This window comes from Serinus canaria, chromosome 3 (genome assembly GCF_022539315.1).
Source record: "Serinus canaria isolate serCan28SL12 chromosome 3, serCan2020, whole genome shotgun sequence".
Lineage (NCBI taxonomy): Eukaryota > Metazoa > Chordata > Aves > Passeriformes > Fringillidae > Serinus > Serinus canaria.
In genome coordinates this window covers 110,167,416-110,185,040 of record NC_066316.1, presented here as the reverse complement: position 1 = coordinate 110,185,040, position 17,625 = coordinate 110,167,416, and the positions used below count along the sequence as shown (strand labels likewise).

Sequence of the window (17,625 nt, the reverse complement as noted above, 5' to 3'; positions counted from 1 at the left end):
GCAGGGGATGGGATGAGCTGTAATGTCCCTGTCCCCCAGGCTCTCTATGTCGCGACGTTCCCGTCGCCGGGCACCGCCCGCCCTCAGCCCCGCCTGGCACCGCCGCCCCTCACGGCGCGTGACATCACGCCCGTGTGACGTCACCGCCCAATCCCCTGGGCGGCCGCCGCTGACGTCAGGCCCCGGCACGAGCGGCCCCGGCTGAGGGACCGGGCGGTGGCGGCGGGAGCGCGGCAGGAGCGGGGTGAGTGAGGGGATGGACCGGACGGGACCGGGCCTGGGGGTTGCGGGGCTTTGCGGGCCTGGTTTTGGGGGATTTGGGATCGCGGGGCTGCCCCGCTCCCGGCGCGACCGAATGAATGGGATGGGGGAGGGGCGGCTTCCCCCGGCACCGTGCGGTCCCCCCTTCTCATCTGGGGACACTTTGGGGACACTTCGTGACCGGGGCGGCGGTTCGGTGCTCGTGGCGCTTTGGTGCCACACCAAAGTACCAGGAGCACCGGACTCGCTGCGGGCGGGCGGGTTTTGTTCGTGCCCATCACCCGCCCCGGCTCCTTGGTTTCATCAGCGGAAGCTGTGGCGGGTGAAGTGCCAGGGAATCGGGGAATGGTTTGGGTGGAAGGGATTTAAAGATCCTCCCGTTCTAACCCGTGCCGTGAGCAGGGACACCTTCTACTATCCCACGTTGCTCCAAGTCCTGTCCAGCCTGGCCTTGGACAATTTCCGGGGTCCAGGGGCAGCCACAGCAAGCTGTGCCAGGTCCTCTCCATGCTCACAGCCAAGAATTCCTTCCCAGTACCCATCTAAACCTACTTTTGTTTTATGTTTAAAGCTGCTGTCCCTTGACCTGTCCCTCCATCCCTTGTCCCAAGTCACTCTCCAGCTCTCCTAGAGCCCCTTTAGGCACTGTAAGAGGCTCTGAGCTCTCCCTAGATCCTTCTCCTCTCCAGGGGAACACCCTCAGCTCTCCCAGCCTGGCTCCAGAGCAGAGGGGCTCCAGCCCTTGGAGCATCTCTGTGGCCTCCTCTAGACTTGCTCCAGCAGCTCCACGTCCTTCTGCTGTTGGATCCCAGATCTGGAGGCAGCTCTGCAGGTGGGGGTCTCACCTGAGAGGGACATAGGGGCGGAATCCCCCCCTCCCATGCTGCCCACTCTGCCCAGGATACACTGGATGTTGTGGACCAATCCTCCTTATCTCTTTCTGGAGTTTCACACCGTTCAGCAGCTGCGTAATCTCCTTTTTTTTTTTTTTGTTTATTTTTGGTGGCTGAGGTCAGGTTCCCAGCAGGTCCCTCACGGCTCGGGCTGACGTCTCCTCTTGGCGGGCTCCGTGAGGGGCTCGGCCTCATCCCCGGCCGTGCGTCACCCCTGGGACAACAGCCGTGCGTGTGTGTCAAGGTTATTCCAGCTGAGCTTGGCCAGCAGCTCCCTGCCAGAGGGAACAGCTCCAGCCAGGACACCCTGGCACATTCCCCCTGCCAGGGGACACCGGCAGGGACGCAGCGTCCCAGCCTGGGGGGTCTTGGAAGCAGAGGAATTGCCAGCAGGGAATGTAAGGTGCATTTGGGTCCAGCTATCCAGGCAGCAGTTGCTGGGATTGAGCTGAGAGTATCCCTCAGTTGTTGCAGCTTGAGTGCTCCAAAATGCAGGGATCTGATGGAGTTTCCACTTGGCAGCACCTGGGCACCATAGAGGCTTTCCCATGAGCAGAGTGGCTTGTGCTTCATCTTCTGGATGCCCAAGGAAGGTGCTGTCTTACTCCTCAAGCTCTTGATATGGTTGGGAATATTAGAGGAGCTTTCCAATGCATAAGTAAATCTGCAGGTCTGAAGTAGAAGCTGTGGGGTTTGGAACCAACTGAGAGTTGAGAATTTGGGGCTCAGTGCATTGGACCATGTTCCCTAGGATGTGTCTGGAAATCTGGAGATGCTGTGCCCTGCAGAGTCCCTTAATTTTCTTTGAAAGAAGAAAGTTCTGGATTCTTTGGTTTAGCTCCCTGAGGGGGCATCCTGTGGCATCCCAGCAGCTGTGCAGCCCCCGAGATCCTGTGGGAGCTCTGGGGTTTGGTTTGACCTCTCTTTCCCATTTTCTTTGAAGCTTGCAGTGGGATTTTCCAGACAAAGCCCATGACTTTCTTCTCTTTCTTGTCACCGTGACATTCTATTAATAACTAATTTACAAGAGCTGCTGGTTTCCATAATCATTTTTGACTTTTATGTGAGCAACAGGTGTTGCTGCTTATGTAACACCTTGGAAACCTCGCAGAGGATCAGCAGCTGGCAGTTCACTCACTAAATGTCATTTTATGAATGTGTCTCTTTTCTTTTTTTTTTTTTTTTCCTTTATTCCCTCTTCTCCCTCTCCCAGTGCTTTGATCTTCTTACAAACCCCAGAAATTTCCTGCTATCCCAGGCAGATTACTGTTCATTGGAACACGTGTTTGCTTTCTACTAATCTTTTTGCGCTGCCACTAATTAATTTAAACTCTGTCCTTCGGCCATGACCTGAGGCTGGCTGGTTCTGGGACTTGGAGGAGCTGCTTGTGCACCTTCAGAGCCCTTTCCCTGCCTATCCCAAACTTCCAGACATTTCAAAATCAAGCAGGAGAGAACAGTGAAATCCCTGGCTGCTGCTGCTCTCTCACGCACATTTTTTTTGGTTTTTTTTTTCCATTAAGGTGTGGGACAACTCCTACTCTCTGCCTGGTTTTGATTGGCTTTCCAAAGAGGCAGTGTCCTATAAATTGCATTCTCTGCTCTGCTTCTGCCTTATCACCAGCTGAGGCCCAGGTGAGTACAGGAGAGGGAAAATTCCAGCTTCAATTCCATTGCCTAATCCTTGAAATTACCTTTGGTTATTGGTTTAAATTACTGGGGTGAGGGAAATAACTTTGATGTTTCAGGATAAAATTTCCTCATTTATCAACTTAAACATTTATCAACTTAAAACTTCCTCATTTATCAACTTAAACTGATATTAGAAAGTGTTAGCAGCTAACACTTTCTAATATCAGTTTAAGTTGATAAATGAGATCAGGGACTGAAAAACTGTTCAGAAGGGGATGTGGGAGGGGATTTGAAAATATATTGTGGAATCATGGAATGGTTTGGGTTGGAAGGGATCTTAGAGCTCATCCTGTTTCATGGGCAAGGACACCTTCCACTATAAATTATATCTATATATTATATAAGTAATTTTTTCCCCTTCAGTTCCCAACAGAACAGAAAGTCTTCCCCTTTGGGATAACAAAAAGGGAAGCCTATAAAAATATAAGTTATTTTACATCAGTTTTGTTTTTTTTTTTTTTTTGTATGTGTTCAGAGCTGTTAATAACTCCTGGAAGTTAATTAAGATGGAAAACTTGGATCTAGCAGAATGGGCTTTCCTGTATGAGTTGCTTTTGCAAGTTAATCACTGTGTGGGGCTGACTTCAGCTATTTGGGGAAGTGTTTCTAAGGCATAATATTGATTTCTTTATATATCTGTGCATTTATGGCAACTTTAGTAGCCAGTCACACCTGGTTTTTCCCCCTCTGTATTTGAAATAGAAACAAATGCCATCAGTGGAGGGTTTTGCAGCAGCTCTGCTGCCTGGCTGTTTCAGTTCCTGGTATAAAATGCATTTACAGTTCTGAGTCAGACTTGGGAGTAAATTCTCAGTTTAAGCCTTTGTGGTTTCGCTCTAGGTTTGTTTGCAAAAACCAGTCCCGTCACTGGGAAACCAATTTTAGTCACAGCCAGCTTTTGTTTGCACTTTGCAAAGCTCAAAATGCTTTTTCAGGTACTTGGAGTGGAAATTTTTTATCACACAGACCTGTGAGTCTCTTTCAATGCTGGAAGATTTTATTCTTCAGTGCTGAAATAGGAAGGGATTATCATGAGAGCTGGTGCCTGGGTCTGTGTCCGGATGGAATTTGGATATTTCTAAGGATGGGCACTCCCATCACCTCTCTGGGCATCTCAGACCAAGTCTTTTTGATCAGTTTAAATGTATTTTTTAAATAATGCCATTTTGTGGGGCTGTCTTACTAGACAATATTTAACAAATCCTTATTTAAATAGCAGAATTCCCTCAAGTACCAGAACATTCTCAGTCAGGTGACTGAGAAGTGAAAGAAACACCCACATTAATCACTTGTTTGCTTTTCTGCAACTGGAATTCATCTGCAGCATTGAACTGCTGCAATTTCTTGTGGAGAGCTTCCATCTACCTGACTCACCTTTTTAGAATATATGCCCCTAGAAATGATTTGACAGGGTAACCCCATCAGGCAAGTTTGAAATATGCTTTTATCTGGGAATTTACATATTCTAGATCCTTGGGAAACAGCTAAAAATTGTTCAGAGGGGTTAAGGAAAAAATGACTGGTTGTGCCTTGAGGATTTTATTAGAGAGAATTAAATTTGCACCACAGAAACGACCAGTTGTGGCTGCAGGTGTCATTTATTTAGGGTACTTTGCATTTCCTTCTGCAGTATGAAAGATGTGGAGAGGAAGAACCCAAACTTGAATGCAGCACAGAATAAATTATAATTGTATGAAATAATTAAAACATTTTCCTGAGGCCTGGCTAAGCCCTGCCACTCCTCTGTTTGCTTTCTGGGTACCATCCATCCTGAGTGTTAAATCAGAGTAAATCTCCCTTTTTCTTCAAGATATTTCCTGCTGCCTCCTTGGCTCAGCTGCTCTTGCTGATGCAATCCTGAGGAGTTTTGCTTATTCACAGCAACCTGCAAAACTTTCACGCCAAACGTGACATCACAGCAGCTTTGTTTTATTCTGTATTTATCCTTAAAATCACAGCTCTAAATGAAGTTTTTAAAAAAGTTTAAACCTGAGCATTTCAGTGTTCTCCCTGCCCGTTTTTCTGGAGTGTGGATATTTTCCTGAGCTCACTCCAGGGAATACATTACCTCTGCTCATGTTACATCCCAGGCTGCTTTCAGCCCTTGCTTGGCACAATCCCCCAGCCCTGGGATGGCATCAAATTCCTCTGGATCCCTGCAGACTTTTCTGGGGGAACATTTTAAAAGCCGTTTAATGGGGTTGAATCACTCCTGACTCATCTTTTGTCTTTCTCCTCACAGCACACCTCAAAGGGGAAGATGCCAGTCATCAGGAACCTGGGCAGAGCTGCCAGCCAGCTGCTGCAGAGCTCTGGCTGTGGCTGTGGGGTGTCCCTCGTGCCCGTCAGGGCCATCGGGGTGTCCCCACGCCAGGTGGCCTCCGACGCCAGCTTCCACTCGGTGACGTTCTCCGAGTCAGATCATCCCCGGGTGCTAATCACAGGTCAGCATTCCTGGCACAGCTGGGTTCCTGCTTCTCAGCTGAGTTTTCCCACTGGTCTCCTCCCTTCCTCTCCAAAGGGCACAGTTCTGGAAGCAAAAATACCCCAAATATCCTGGAATTGGGAATTGGGATGCTCTTTCCCATCGGGCAGTAAGATCGGAGTCCTGTGTGAACTTTCCTATTTCAATTCCAGAACTCCTCTAAAACCAGTTTCTTGAGAAAAAAATGTAAAAGCTTCCTGACTTGCAGAGAAAATCATACTAATTGTTGATGTGATACAGATAATAATGGAATTCTGCCTTGTGACTCCCACTTTTCCTCTGATTTTTGTCTCTTAGGTGGTCTTGGCCAGCTCGGGGTGGGACTTGCAAAGCTGCTGAGGTGGGTCACCATTCCCTGGCTTGCTGTGAGTGAGGAATTCCAGCTTTAGCCATCACTTATAGGAGCAATAGTTGTCTGGAAAGTTGTTTATAAAAGAAATCCTATGTTTCAAATGCTGGTTTTGCCTCTTGGCTTTGTAAATGACGTTAATGGCTGGATTTGATGATCTTAAAGGTCTTTTCCTTAATGATTCTATAATTAAATTTTCACCCTCATTTTATTTGTCCCTCCTGTGCTTGCTGTGGGTTCCTGACGTATGTTCTGCGTGTCCATTGGTCACAATTCCCAAAATAGCAGGATTTTGTCTGAGGGACTGTCTGCTGAGTTGTTTGCTTCCACTTAAATGGGAGTATTCAGAGTCTGAACCCTCAGAGTTTTCCTTCTTTTTCCTTCTCCTTTAACCCACCTCAAGCACAGTTGCCTCCTTTTTCTATGACAGCTTTTCAAGAAGTGTGAAATGCTCCAAGAGCTCTCCCTGATCCATGTCCTTGTCCACATCCAGCTCAGCTCCAGTTTATCATTTGCTCACAGTCTTTGCTGGAGGGAATTTAGACCAAGATTAAAAGTGAGCAGACTCACTGCATTCAACACTGTAGCAGTTTGAACGTTTTCTACCATTTTCTATGATAAATTTTTAAATTATCCAAGTAATGGGAGGCCAGAATGTGCTCCAATGCCCCCAGAGCTGTTCTCTCCAACAGTCTTGTGCTGATTAGCACAAGGTGACAATTTCTCTATTCTATTTGCTTATTTGAAATAAAAGTAACTCCAGCTACAACAATCTCTGTTTTTTTGTTGTCTGCAGGGGGGTAAATTATCCCTGGGTACAATTCTCAGTAAGAAAAGAGTAGGAAAGTCTCTTTCCCCAACTTATTTTCACTTTCTTAAAAATTCCTCTTTCCTATGCAAACCTTGATTGCTACTAGAAGTATTTTATCATTTTTCAAGATTCTGGGTTGATATTTAAAGGATTGTTGGGGTGGTTTTTTTGTTTAGTGAGGTAACTGATTTTGTTGTGGAAAATACTGTTCCTCTGCTATCACTCCTGCAAAACAAAATAGCAGCTGATGGATTATCTCAAAAAGTTGTGGACTCACTGTTCCCTGTGGGTATTTTTACACAGGAAACGCTTTGGAAAGAACAATGTGATCTTGTCTGACATTAGAAAGCCTGCAGATAATGTTTTTTATAGTGGTAAGTGACTGGGGAAGCACATGGAAAAAAAAAAACTTGACTTTTCCTCTGATGTTCATAAACTAATTATCAAAGTGATAAGTGGATTACACTGACAAGCTGCTATTCAAACCTGCATAATGCCTCCCTGCTTTCAAATCTTGCCAAGATGTCGGTTTCTTCTCTTATTTTCTTTTCCTAAATATTTCTCTTTGCATTTTTTCACTGCTGCTTTGCCACTTTCCTGACTCGTATAACTGTTTGAGGCACCTTGTGCTCTCCTGCTGTAGAAAGAGTTGCTTTTATTTTTTTGTAGGGAGGAATTTGGAAATGAAACTTGTGCTTTGTTTCTACATGCTCAAGGAATTTTTGTAATGAGGTGGATATAGAGTAGGATTTAAGACTCTTTGATTTTCGCTGGAAGCTTGCAACAATTTTTCCTCAACCTCACTGCTTAGTGATGTATTTAGGTGGTAGAAACATCAGCCTGAGCTTCATGCAGAACCTTCCTTCCATCCATTCCTGACATCCAATTTCCCCCTGCTTCCACCTCCTCCAGGTCCTTTCATCTTCGCGGATATCTTGGACTACAAGAACCTGCGGGAGATCGTGGTGAACAACCGCATCACGTGGCTGTTCCACTACAGCGCCCTGCTCAGCGCCGTGGGAGAGGCCAACGTGCCCTTGGCCAGGGCTGTCAACATCACTGGTGTGTGCTGGCTTGGAGTGCTTGAAGCTGTGTCAGGGCAGGTTTGGGTTGGAGATCAGGGAAATGTTCTTCCCCAAAGGGTGTGGGGCATTGCAACAGTTCCCCTATAGGAATGTGCTCCCTGTTGACAAAGTGACAAAATTGTCTTTTGTCCCCTCAAAAAGGAAAGAAGGCCAGAAGTTTTTCTCCTTGATTAGGTGAAAAAGGCACTTCATACATCCTTAGGGACTTCACCTCAAACTTCAGGATATCTAATTGGACAGAAGCCATAAAGTCCTTCTTGGGCAATTTACTAGAAAAAGAAGAGAACAAAGAAACTAATGGCTTTTGTGAGGTGTTTTACCAGGAGCAAAAATCTCTTGCACTTGGGTCGGTTTTTCTCTGTTTGTTATTTTGCCTTTTATTACACCTTTTTGTTTCCAACACTGCAACAGAAACCATCCTGCTGATTTTTATGCCTCTAAGGGTAGCTGTGCTATCTTAGGTGTGTTATAGACCTCCAAGAGCTTGAGAGACCTAGCTCAAGGAAGCTCCTATAACACTCCCCAGTAAATGGTGACATTCCCAAGGCTGCCAGAGCTCCAGGAGTGTTTGGACAATGCTCACAGGGTGGGATTGTTGACGTGTCTATGCAGGGCTAGGGGTTGGACTGGATGATCTTGATGGGTGCCTTCCAGCTGAGAATATTCTATAATTCTCACAAGGGCCTGAGAAAGAAGAAATATTCTGATAAATCCTGTTGTTTTGTGGGTTTTTTTTCCCCAGGTTTACACAATGTTCTGGATATTGCAGCTGAGCATAATTTGAGGCTCTTTGTTCCAAGCACCATTGGAGCCTTTGGACCCACCTCTCCTCGAGATCCAACTCCTGATCTCTGCATTCAGAGACCAAGGACAATCTATGGAGTCTCCAAGGTCCACGCTGAGCTCATGGGAGAAGTGAGAATTTTTGATTTTATTAATTTCCTAAAAGGTCTGGGAGATCTTTACTGGAACAGGTTTCCCAAAGAAGCTGTGGCTGCCCCTGGATCTCTGGATCCAAGGCCAGGCTGTGGACAGGGCTTGGAGCAACCTGGGATAGTGGAAGTTGTCCTTGGGAGGGATGTTCTTTAAGGTCTCTTCCAACCCAACACATTCCATGATTCTATGATTGGAACTTCATTGCTTTTGTAAGATTCCTCACTCATTCTTCCCCCCATTTTTCCTTAATTCAGACTTTCCTACTCAGCAATAGTCTGAGGCAGCTCTGAAGGTCAAATATCTTTTGAGTTTTGTTGGGAAGAGCTCAAAGCATGGGAAGCTGGCAAACAGCTGACTTTCAGTGTCATTTCTTTGCCTATTTTTTATGGCTTTGGCCTCTGTGCCAGTGTGAATGGCACTGCAGAAAGGGTAGTGCACAAAGCCTTGTGACAGCGGGTACACAATGATGACTTTTTGCTCCTCCTCTACAGAAAAAGACTTTAAAGTCAAAGTCTTGGGAGTCTGCACAAGCACAACTTCTCTTTTGACTTTGTAGTTATTTATAAACAACATTTTTAAAGCTGATATTTTTATGCAGTTTCCAGGTCTGAGGACTGTATTATCCTGGAAAGTCTCACAAACTTAGGACTGTTCAGTTTCTGAACATTGTAGACCCTACCTGAGTAGCATGACAATCCATGTCAAAGATCCATGTGTACCGATGTGGATGTGAGCTGAAAAAGAGCAAGCAGGGAGATCAGCTGCCAGGCAGGGAATGGGGATTGTTCAGTAATTCTGTTCCTTTCATCCCTGTCCTGGGACAGCTGAAGGTTCATCCTGTGTCAGATTTTTCCTGTGAAACCAGTGGGTGTGTGACCAGCCCTTGGTGTGTAACTCTGTGTTTCTGCCCCCTCCCCAGTACTACCACTACCGCTATGGCCTGGACTTCCGCTGCCTCAGGTATCCAGGGATTATCTCTGCAGATTCCCAGCCTGGGGGGGGAACAACTGGTGAGTGACTGGTGCATGATAAGAGGGCTGGGGAGGACTTTTTACAGGGGCATGGAATGACAGGACAAGGGGGAATGGCTTCCCACTGCCAGAGGGCAGGGATGGATGGGATATTGGGAAGAAATTCTTCCCTGTGAAGGTGGTGAGGCCCTGGCAAAGGTTACCCAGAGAAGCTGTGGCTGCCCCATCCCTGGAAATATTCAAGGCCAGGTTCAATGGGGCTTGGAACAACCTGGGATAGTGAGTGGCATCCCTTCCCATGGCAGGGAGTGAAAGGGGATGGTCTTTAAGATCCCTTCCAACCCAAACCACTTTGTGATTTCATGGTGAATATCTCACAGTCCTGCTGCCAGATTTGAGACAGGAGACTTTGGGGTTGGTCTGAGGTTTGTTGACTCTCATGAAGTGCACAACACAGATCATACACATCCATTATCCTCTTCCCCAGATTATGCTGTCCAGATTTTCCATGATGCCATAAAGACTGGCAAATTCCAGTGCTACCTGAGGCCGGACACCCGGCTGCCCATGATGTACATCGATGACTGCCTGAAGGCCACGCTGGAGGTCATGGAGGCCCCTGCTGAAGCCCTGTCCATGAGGACCTACAACATCAGTGCCATGAGCTTCACTCCTGAGGAGCTGGCCCAGGAGGTGCAGAAGTATGTTCCTGAGCTCCAGATGACCTACAATGTGGATCAAGTCAGGCAAGCCATAGGTTAGTATTTTCCCTGGCAGCAGGTAAGAAAAAAACATCATCGGGGTGGAATGAAGTCTCTTTTCTTTTTAGGAACTGAAAAATTGCTCCTGTGCAGTTCAAGTCTTATGGTTCAAAATTCAGCTTTAGTAATGATGAAACATCTCAAAGTTCAGAGAGATTTTTCCCTAAGCCTCACCTTTCTTGGTTCTTTGTTTTTTTTTTTCCCTGCAGCTGACAGCTGGCCCATGAACTTCGATGACAGCAACGCCCGCAGGGACTGGGGTTGGAAACACGATTATGACCTCCCTGAGCTGGTGACCACCATGTTTAGCTACCTTGGGTCTGACTCTAGGATTGCCCAAGCTAACTGAAATGCTTTCAGATGTTTCCAGATTTACACAGAGGACCAGGAAGAAATGGCTGAATTTTAGTTTCTAATTTTCTGAGTCTTAGAGCACGCCAGTTACTAATTTTTGTAAGTAGTGACAGAGTTGGGCAGAAATGTCCTGTAGCCGGAATGTCCTTTAGATAAACAACAGCACTGGGTGCTGTCCCCAAACACAGCACTGCTGACAAACACAGATTTCTTAACTTTCACACTTAGGGAAAAACACCAAAATAACACTTACTCCTGGCTGATGGATCTCCAATCATTCCTGCCTCTTCCTTGGCAAACAACATGGGATAGCATTGTCCAACCTGGCCTTTCAGGCATATCCCAAAAACTTAACCATAGGTTTTGCTTTTTCCTGGTGGAAGATGTTAGGTTGTAGCAAGAACCTTTTTACTCTTTGCTTACAAAAGAGACATCAAACGAGCTGTTTCATGTTTCCAAATTGCAGGGGGTTGTTGCAATTCTAGTTTGAAATCAAACTTTGCTTAATAGCTCCTATTTATATCTCTCTTTAGTGCTGTCTAAGCATACACTTTTCTATACCTAGGGCAAAAAGATTAGCATTCTTATGATGCTGCTTATAAATGTGAAGTGGAATAGAACTTGAATTCTCATCCTGCTTTAAAAATCCCCAGGGTTTACAAGCAAAGCTTTGTCTTGTTCTCTGCAAGTGCTGCTGCCTTCAGTGCAGCCTTGGAGGGAGAGCTGAACTCCGAAGAGCTGTTCCGTGGATGTGTGTCTGGGTGGGATTTCAGGGAGGCCAAGCCTTTGGCTGGGGTTTTTAGCAGTACTATTGGTTCTCCCAGTTGTTTGGAGTCCCTGCACAGTGTCACATTGCCTGGAACAAGTTGTAAAGGTAGGCTGAGGATGGAGCCTTTCTGTAGAGTCGGGTCAGCCTTTGAAATCTTTCCTGTTCACCCCATTTTCCATGTGCACTGAGTTTGTAGATGCTCTTTATATGTAACTCATACCCTTTTATTCTTCAGAGAGGGATCCAGAAGCTGAAACCATCTTCTAGCTTACAGCTAAGGGCTGTTCTGCTCGTTGAGTTTCATGCACAGGAGATTCTGGGATGAACAAGGGAGTTTTAGATGTGTGAGAGGAAGAGGTGTCAGTTCAAAAGCTACTTAGGAGACTTCAGGAAATGACAAACTGGAGAGACAGGAAAGCCATTGTAGGTAAAATACCAGTTTCCATGGATGTGAGTCTGAGCTGTCAGCTACTCCAGCTGGGAAGCAGCCTCTGGGAACTTTGGACTTTTATTTTTTCAAAGAAAAAATACCTTTCATTTTCAAAATGACTGGAAATTCCCTACAGGAAGCTCTCCTTTTTTTTTTTTTTTTTTTTTTTTTGTTCTTGTATACTCCAGTAGTGTGTGTAGGTAAAAACATTCAAGTATATATATATATATTTTTTTTTTTGCCTACAACTTGTTTGCTCTGTTTTCTGTGACGGTGCTTTGGTGGCTGTGAGTCTGTTGTGTTCTCTGTAACCCTGCCATGATCAGACTTTTGTCCCTTTGTACAGGAGTTCTCCTGCAGGGAATATGTTTCCTCACGGAAGTACCCTTCCTGTGAAGATTCTGTGGTGAAACCCAGTTATTTGAAACATTTGTTACACTTGTATCTCTTGGTTTTGTATGTATTTTATCCTTTCATCTGTGGGCAAAGTAGGAATTTCCCATGTATTTAAGCTTAAGTGTTGTGGCTGTTACTGAAACATTTTTATATTGTTTACATTGCTGAAAGGACAAATTTTTAAACTTTGGCCACTTTGTAACTCTCACGTAGCTCAAGTGTAATTTTTGGCCCAATGGGCCGGTGAAGTCGGCCCTCCCTTCACACCCTCTGAGGAGAGACTGGCTGGGCTTTGTCCTCTGCCCAAAAGGATGGGATCCAGACTGGATTATCTCCCAGGGACCTGGAGCCAGCAGATGAAGGGCTGGAAAGGAGCTTGAAGTGTCTTGTCCACTCTTCAGTGCCTCTGTTCCACCTCGGGGAAGTGTAAAATAAAGAGTTGTTGATGGGTCTCACTCCATGTCCTTACATCACTCAGAGTACTGGGGTCTCATCCCCTCAGCCTCACTCCCAGCTCCAGTTTCATTGGAGTCAGCAAGAGTGAGGAGCAGGAACGTTCTTTCTTCTAAAACACTTGGTGGTGGAATTTCACAAAAGCCTTGGAACAGGTGTCATGGCAAAGGTGGAATTCAAACCTGTGGCATTCTGAGCACAGTTTTGGTTTTCCTGCCAAGATGTTACTGGCCTCATTTAGGAGCAGCCATTTAAGCAGCTTAGTTTTTTAAAAATCTGAAATAAACCATGTTCCTATAGAGAGTGGTCTGGAGGAACTGTGGTGACAATCAGGGAATGTAATTAAATCTGTCTGCAAGGTCTGCAGCCTGTTTGAAATTCTCATTTTCAATCTCACCAATGATCTGTATATTTTTCCCCCATGTTTTGCACATTAGCTTTTCTTGTTATGATGTCACAATTTTTTTTCTGAATTAAACCAACTTGATGTGGTACAAAATATCTACCTTTTTCTACATGTTGGAAGTTTGACTTCTGGGCAGAGACTTCCCTCATGACACTTGAGCAGTGTGGTTGTTAAATTACTTATTCAGGACAAAAAAAAAATTTAAAAAAGGTTGTTAAGAATATTTTTTCAACTATTGTTTGTTGTGGGTGATGCCTACTTTAATAAAATCCTTTGCAGATGGATCCCAAGTTTGTCATCTTTGGTTGGAGCAGGTGGGAAAAGTGACACAGCCAGGAGGGAACAGACCTGCAGGCTGAGTCAGCAGCTGGGGTGTTAAACGTGGCATGGAGGCTTGGAGTAACTGAAGTCACAGGGAGGATTTGTAAAGTGAAAATCCACATGGAGCAGCTGGGGAGAGTCCAGAGGAGGTCATGGAGATGCTCTGAGGGCTGGAGCTAGGCTGGGAGAGCTGGGAGTGCTCACCTGGAGAAGAGAAGGATCCAGGGAGAGCTCAGAGCCCCTTCCATAGCCTAAAAGGGGCTCCAGGGGAGCTGGAGAGGGACTTGGGACAATAGATGGAGGGACAGGACACAGGGAATAGCTTCAAACTGCCAGGGGGCAGGAATGGATGGGATATTGGGAAGGAATTCCTGGCTGTGAGGGTGCTGAGGCCCTGTTAGGTCCCTGTTTCTGTGTCTGAGCAGGTCCTGCCTCCAGGTGTTGCACAACTTGTGATGGGTCAGCAGGATGGTGAGGGTGAGGAGATGGGTGAGGAGATGACACTCATAACTCCCACAGCCCCACCCTGCCCTCCTTAATCCATGGATAAACCCTCCCTGCAGGCGAAACGAGGCCTTGCCCTCCTCCCACACCTTGGCTTTCCAACGATGGGAACCTCTGCTGGAGAGAGCATTCCTCCTGGCCGTGCTTTAATGGGAACCTCTGGTGGAGAGAACATTCCTCCTGACCACAGTTCAATGACTAACGTGGCCATGGTGCTGCAGAGGGTGTTGCTCTTCCCAGCTGCTCCCCTTTGATCCTTGGTCTGGATCTTGTCGAGTCCTGTTTGACACAAGCCCAGCCTGGCTTTTAGAGGTGCCAGAGATGATGGTGCTGCCTCCAGAGCTGCTGCAGCTGGAGCCAGGCTGGGAGAGCTGGGGGTGTTCACCTGGAAAAGGATCCAGGGAGAGCTCAGAGCCCTTGCAGTGCCTGAAGGGGCTCCAGGGGGGCTGGAGAGGGACCTGGGACAAGAGATGGAGGGACAGGACAAGGAGGAATGGCCTTAAATTGAAGGATGGTGGGTTTAGATGGGATATTCAGAGGAAATTCTTGGGTGTGAGAGTGGTGAGGCCCTGGCACAGGCTGCCCAGAGAAGCTGCGGCTGCCCCATGCCTGGAAGTGTCCAAGGCCAGGTTGGATGAAACTTGGAGCTGCTTTTTTCTCTTGGCTGTTTAAGACATCAGACAGGTGAAGGAAGAGGAGGAAGCTCCTTCCCTCAGTGGAAGGGTGTGAGGGATGTGGGGGATTAACTCCTGTGCTTTTGGAAAACCTCTCCTGCCACATCTCAGGTTGGAATCAAGCTCTCAAGTGTTTGTCAGGAGCTCTGCATTCCTGCAGGGAAGAGAAGTTGAGCCCAGGAAGGTGAAGGGAGGAGAGCATCTGGGTTATCCAGAGGGAAATCCAGGGGCTGGGACCCCCACCTTGCAGCCCCCTCTCCACACTCCGTGTTTCAGCCTGGCCTGGTGGCTTTCCTGCCCCCCAGCAGACAGGTTGTGTCTATTTTAGTGAACACCAGCTGACACTTGCCCTTCTCCTGGAGCCTCAGGCCAGACAAATGCTCTCCAGGCTATTTCTGGCTTCATACCGTAACTGTATGTGATCCTAAATTCCCCGTGGGACTGAGTGCCTGTGGCATGCTGGGGCTGAGGGGCAGGGAGGGGGCAGCTCCTGGAACAAACCCAGGGATTTCAGGGTGACTGGGATGACACAGAGCAGCTCTGAGCTGGCACACACAGCTGTGGAGATGCAATTCAAAAGACATTTATGCCTCAGCAGCACCATTATGGAAGCTAAATCTGGACTGGGCATTGCTCAGCCAGGAAAGAAAGTTGTTTCCTGCCCTTGTTTCTGCAACTGTGAGCAGTTCAGGATGTTTTCCTGCCCCTAAAGTCTTTGTGCAGCCTCCTGGAGCTTCTGAGAAGGTGCAGCTCACAGGTTAATGCTCACTTTTGAGGGGATTTAAACTTTTTAACCAAAAATACAAACAATCTTTTGCCCTCTCCCCCGATCTCATATGGAACCCCAGAGTAGAAAAGACCTGGGGCACAGGATAATAATTTTTCTGACCTCAAGCAGATCTTTGATATTCCAGTTTAGAAAAGAGAAGGCTCCAGAGAGACCTGAAAGCACCTTCCTGTGCCTGAAACGACTCCAGGAGAGCTGGAGAGGGACTTGGGACAAGGGATGGAATGACAGCACAAGAGGGAATGGCTTCCTACTGCCAGAGGGCAGAGATAGATGGGATATTGGGAAGGAATTTCTGGTTGTGAGGGTGGTGAGGCCCTGGCCAGGTGTCCAGAGAAGCTGTGGCTGCTGCTGGATCCCTGGAAGTGTCCAAGGCCAGGCTGAATAGGGCTTGGAGCAACCTGAGATAGTGAAAGATTCCCTGTCCTTGGCAGGGAGTGGAACTGGCTGCTCTTAAAGTTCCCTTTCAACCCAAACCATTCCATGATTCCACAACTCCGTGAACCCTTCCACAGATGAATGTGAAGTTGAATGGAAAACTGGGCTGGGAATGCATCCTCAGGAACTTCCCTGATGAGCTTTGGACCAATCCTCAGAAAGAGGAGGAGGTTCTTGGCAGGGCACAGCTGGCTCCAGTGGCACCAATCATTTTTTGGCACGGTGGGGGCGTTGCTGCCAGGGTGATGTCACCTCACCTGTGTGATGCAACAGATCACACATCTCTCCAGCCTTTCCACCATTCCAGGTTGAAAATTTCTCACCAGCAGAGCTGTTGCAAAAAGGATGAGTCAGAGGAGAGAAAGTAAAGTCCAGAGTTCTTGCCCTTTGACCCAACATGGCCCAAAAGTCCCCAGATTTGGTGCATTTTTAAAGCTCTTCTTCCTGGACCCTTGTGATGCTGAGAGACTCATAGGAGGTTTAGGAAAAATCCTTACCTTTCTAGTCCTTGTAATTTTAAGAAAAAAACTTATCTTCTAGAAATGAATATGAACCATATGAGCTCCAAAATCTGTAATTAATTTTTAAGACAGTTGAGTTTTACTATTTTATCACTATTTTATTTATAATAATTATTCATCTTATTATCATGCTTACTTTAGTGGGATCAGTTTTTCACTAAATCCACAGCAATATTCCTTTGGTAAATACAGGAACTACCTCATAATTGCTCAGATATGGCTTGCCAACATGTCCTAAATTGTGATAAACTGCTAAAATGACATTTTTTATTAGGGTGTCTTGTAGGGAGCTCATCACAGAGTGTCTGAGTGTGTTTGGCTGCACAGAAACACCACCCCAAGGATTCTGCTTCATGGGATAAGTGGTTTATTGAGCTCCAGCTCTAGGGAAACTTGATTTGGTGGGGATTTGTGATTGGTGTGTGTGTCTAATATTGAAATAAAATATTCCTTTTGCCTGAGTCCAGCCCCATCCTGGGTGGCACACATGTGCTCCCATACTTTTCCCAGCTGCACTTGCCTTTGGGAAGGTAAAAGGAGGAAAGGTCAATAAATTGCTCATTTATTTTTGTGTGTTTTTTCCATGATTAGGTGTGGTTTAAGCAGCTTTAAAGTTGAGGCAGGGATGAAGAGATGTCCCACTTGGTCTTGCTGGAGGAAAATATACTTTGGAAACTGGGGAGAACCCCAGTTCCTCCTGCAGTCTTTCCCCCACCTTAAGGTAGTGATGGAAGCTGACACAAAAAACAGACAAAAGTAATTCCAAGTTGGGTCAGAGCTGAATTTGCCAGAACAGAGAGTGGCAGGAAGAGGAGGGGTCAGTGAGGTGCAGATCCTGCTGATCCAAGCAGGTCTGATCCCAGAAACAGAGAATGGAATATCAGCATTAATGTGGGAACAAACCCCTAAGATCATCAAGTCCAACCTTTGAGTGGATCCCATCATTCCCACTAAACCACATTGTGAAGAATCTTCTGGTTCCCCCCACCACCTCTCCTCTCACTTCTCCATGAATTTTGCCAGCTCCATGGAAGGCAGAGGCCTTGCAAAGCACTAACTGGCACAGGGCCCACCTGGAATTTTGTTGAGCTGTTTTTAATATGCTGTCTGGCTGAGGAGCTGCCAAGAAAAGAGCAACACCTCCATCCATCCATCCATCCATCCATCCATCCATCCATCCATCCATCCATCCATCCATCCATCCATCCATCCATCCATCCATCCATCCATCCATCCATCCATCCATCCATCCATCCATCCATCCATCATCCATCCATCCATCATTCATCCATCCATCCATCCATCCAGCCATCCATCCATCCATCCAT

The 17,625-nt window shown here is 46.6% G+C and overlaps 1 protein-coding gene across 1 annotated transcript; it reads left to right on the top strand.

The window, feature by feature from the left end:
• Positions 1-128: 128 nt before the first annotated feature.
• Positions 129-13,336, top strand: LOC103821319 (L-threonine 3-dehydrogenase, mitochondrial-like). Its single transcript, XM_009096166.4, has 10 exons — positions 129-244; positions 2,678-2,789; positions 5,089-5,290; positions 5,629-5,671; positions 6,795-6,865; positions 7,404-7,553; positions 8,319-8,491; positions 9,432-9,522; positions 9,971-10,240; positions 10,454-13,336. Exons 3-10 carry the CDS (start codon positions 5,107-5,109, stop codon positions 10,591-10,593), a joined length of 1,122 nt encoding a protein of 373 aa, XP_009094414.3. The 5' UTR covers positions 129-244; positions 2,678-2,789; positions 5,089-5,106; the 3' UTR covers positions 10,594-13,336.
• Positions 13,337-17,625: the final 4,289 nt, after the last annotated feature.

Coding starts and splice junctions, on each gene's coding strand:
- LOC103821319 (XM_009096166.4), top strand. CDS start 5,107: ATGCCAGTCATCAGGAACCTGGGCAGAGCTGCCAGCCAGCTGCTGCAG. Junction 5,291..5,628: donor TCCCCGGGTGCTAATCACAG/GTCAGCATTCCT, acceptor TTTGTCTCTTAG/GTGGTCTTGGCCAGCTCGGG. Junction 8,492..9,431: donor ACGCTGAGCTCATGGGAGAA/GTGAGAATTTTT, acceptor CCCCCTCCCCAG/TACTACCACTACCGCTATGG.